The sequence below is a fragment of the Dermacentor andersoni genome, chromosome 5 (assembly GCF_023375885.2).
Source record: "Dermacentor andersoni chromosome 5, qqDerAnde1_hic_scaffold, whole genome shotgun sequence".
Lineage (NCBI taxonomy): Eukaryota > Metazoa > Arthropoda > Arachnida > Ixodida > Ixodidae > Dermacentor > Dermacentor andersoni.
Window position 1 is genome coordinate 143,067,729 of NC_092818.1, and position 2,971 is coordinate 143,070,699.

General features: G+C 53.2%; 1 protein-coding gene across 1 annotated transcript; it reads left to right on the forward strand.

Moving 5' to 3' along the window:
- Window positions 1-719: 719 nt before the first annotated feature.
- On the forward strand, window positions 720-2,419 carry LOC126531321 (testicular acid phosphatase homolog). The gene has a single exon (XM_050178821.3). It carries the CDS (start codon window positions 1,192-1,194, stop codon window positions 2,359-2,361), a length of 1,170 nt encoding a protein of 389 aa, XP_050034778.2. The 5' UTR covers window positions 720-1,191; the 3' UTR covers window positions 2,362-2,419.
- The last annotated feature ends 552 nt before the right edge of the window (window positions 2,420-2,971 follow it).

Here is a 2,971-nt window from a genome sequence, read left to right on the forward strand (position 1 = left end):
AACGCGGCTGCTTGCCTGGAACGCGATGCGGCGGAGGCGAGCGCCATCCCGAGGTGTTTCAAGGAACCGGGCACGCCGCTCTGTGGCCTCCGAGATTCGCCCGCGCCGGCGCGCCCAAATCGCACACGCCGTGGCCAGTCTATGACTGGCAGACACGCTGGAAAAAGGGTTCATGGTTCAGTTTCCGTATAACAGAATTATGTTTTCTCCTATATTCAAATTACAATCCGATATGCCATCACGTCTGCGCGTTAAGCCGTACTTTACAATTTTTGTGAAGTATTTACGTTGAGAAATTCAATTATTTCAGTAATTTCTTTGCGTTAGACTGGAGGCCCGCATTGTTGGATACGCGGGGTTTAGTTTGCATGGTTCGAAATTATTTTTGCCGCAACGACAGTCGACGCTGGGCGCGAGACGCCGACGCCGGACTTTCTGGGACACGGGGCACTTAACGCTATCCCGTTAATACTTCGATGTTTTCGCAGTTGGGCAGTCTGTCGGTCCTTGAAGTCTATTGTACGTTCGACTTGCAAACGGGTATGCAAACGTCGGGCTTTGTTCAGGCGTTTGCGGGAGCACTCAGCAAATCTTATCTCGGAAGAATACACTGCGTCGCTTGTAAGGATAATACGAAGCTTCTGATAAGCATGCAACTAAAGAAATGACGAAAAACTCAGTCACGAGGTGTGATTTGTGCTGCTTAGACAGGCTAAAAACATGCATATGTGATACGGTGATAGCATTGATGCGCTGCGCTTTGTGATACACTCATCGCGAAGAAGAACAGAGTCTGGCACAACAGCTCCTGGGACCTTTCGAAGCAGGTAGCGTAAAACGCTAAAGCGCCACCCAATTCTTGTGCCCGCGCTTCTTACCGAAAAGAGGAAGATGAGCTGCATCTAGCTCGCAATTGTTGCGCGACAATTATTCATGGACTCTCGCAACGTTGGCAGTTTTGCATTTTGATATCGCTCATAAGCCGTGCTTAATTTTCTCAGCCATCGAAGGAAACTCAATAGATGAAATGACATTTTCGTGAATGGGATTTTGAAGGAACACTTCAGCGAGCACGTGGCTTCTTCAGTGACGTCGAAGACGAAAAAAAGGGGGCCACCGTAATTTCATCACTCCGCTTTGGAAGAAGACCAGAAGGAAGCTCTCGCCTACTCCGCCCTCAGAGAAGTTGAGATGCAGCTTGCTCTTCTGCTGCTGTTGCCGCTGGCACTGGCGTCCGAGCCATCCTACCGGCACGGATCCTTGCTCAGGCACGTCGTAGCCATCTTTCGCCACACCGACCGCGCGCCTCTCGTGACCTTTCCTGGCGACCCGAACAAGAACCACCCCTGGCCCTTGGGCTACGGGCGCCTGACGTCAAGAGGCCGCGCCAATGCCACCGCCCTGGGTCGGTGGTTGCGGTCTCGCTACGCCGAGTTCCTCAGCGACGACCCGCGCGAGGTGGACGCACGCAGCAGCCCCCCGCCGCGCTGCTACGAGACGGCCGCGCTGGCGCTGTACGGCCTCTACCCGGCCAACAGGGAGCAGAAGGAGTGGCAGCCCGACCAACCGTGGCAGCCCGTGCCCATCACGCGGGTGCCGGACGGCGTCGACAAGTACTCGACCGTGTGCGTGCCGCGCGTTCGGGCGGCCTTGCGGTCGCTCGTCGCTCTTCCCGAGCCCGTCTATCTGATGAACAACGCGACGTCGAGCAAGCCCTTATTCGGAACACTCGGCTCGGTCGTGGGGTTCGTCGCCCGGATGACCAACCTCAGCGAGGAGTCGTCCTCGCGCCGCTTCATCACCGTCAACAAAATTCTGGACTCGATGTCCGTGGCGAAGGAGTACGGTTTGCCCGTGCCCGCGTGGGCTTCCCGGTATTGGCGCCACCTGCAGTGGGCCGCCCAAGCGTCTATGGAAGGGCTGTCGCGCTCTCAGATGGACCACATGGGAGGCGCACTGCTCCGCGATGCCATGGCCAATGTCGCACCCACCGGCGAGGCGCCGTCGTCGTCTTCCCTCTTACGTGGTGAGCTCGACCCGAGTGACGAGCCCAAGATTACGCTGCGAGCCTACCATGATGTCAACGTCGCGGGTATCTTGCTTGGCTTGAACGGAACATTTGGGAAAAAGCCTCCGTACGGTGCGGCGATACTGGTGGAGGTGTTCACCTTAACTTCGACGGTGAAGCCCGACCTGTACGTGAAAGTTCTCTATAAGGCCGGCGATACTCTCTCCGCTTTAGCCTTGCAAGGGTGCAACGAGCCTTGTTCACTCCAGAGCTTCCGCGAACTATTGGAGCGCAAATTTAGACCTGTGTCGAGAACTGAGTGTGCATGGAGTGATCACCAACCTCTAGTGTGAAAGAAAATTCCCTTTATATTGTGCGGCGCCGATAGCAATAAACATTAGCTACTTGAAAGATGTAAAGAAATTGTGTGATAAGTTTAGTTACATTTAAAGCGCAGGTGACTATTTTTCTTATTCTTAAACGCGGCCTTATTCACCGTAGTATACTTTATTTTAATTTTCCTGAAAGTTGAATATAAATACTAATTATCCTTTGATTACGGACGTTAGGTCACGTACAGCTAATAGGTCTAACGAGGGGCTATTTCTCATCGGGTATTGGTCTTGTCTTTTTTATGGTTACGTTCCAAAACCGCCATATGATTATGAGGCACGCCGTAGTGGGTGACTCCGGATTAATTTGGACCACCTGGCGATCTTTAACGTGCCCACAATGGTTGGGACACGGGCGTTTTTGAATTTAGACCCCGTCGAAATGCTACCGGCGCGGCTGGTATTTGATCCTGCGACCTCGTGCATAGCAGCGTAACGCCATAGCCGCTAAGCCAACACGGCGTGTAGTCATCGGGTATCTGTACATATCGCATGTCTGAGCATACGTATCGGATCTCATCTCAAGGTAAGCGTTATTGTTAAGGCATGTAAAATTATTAGTTCGCTCGCG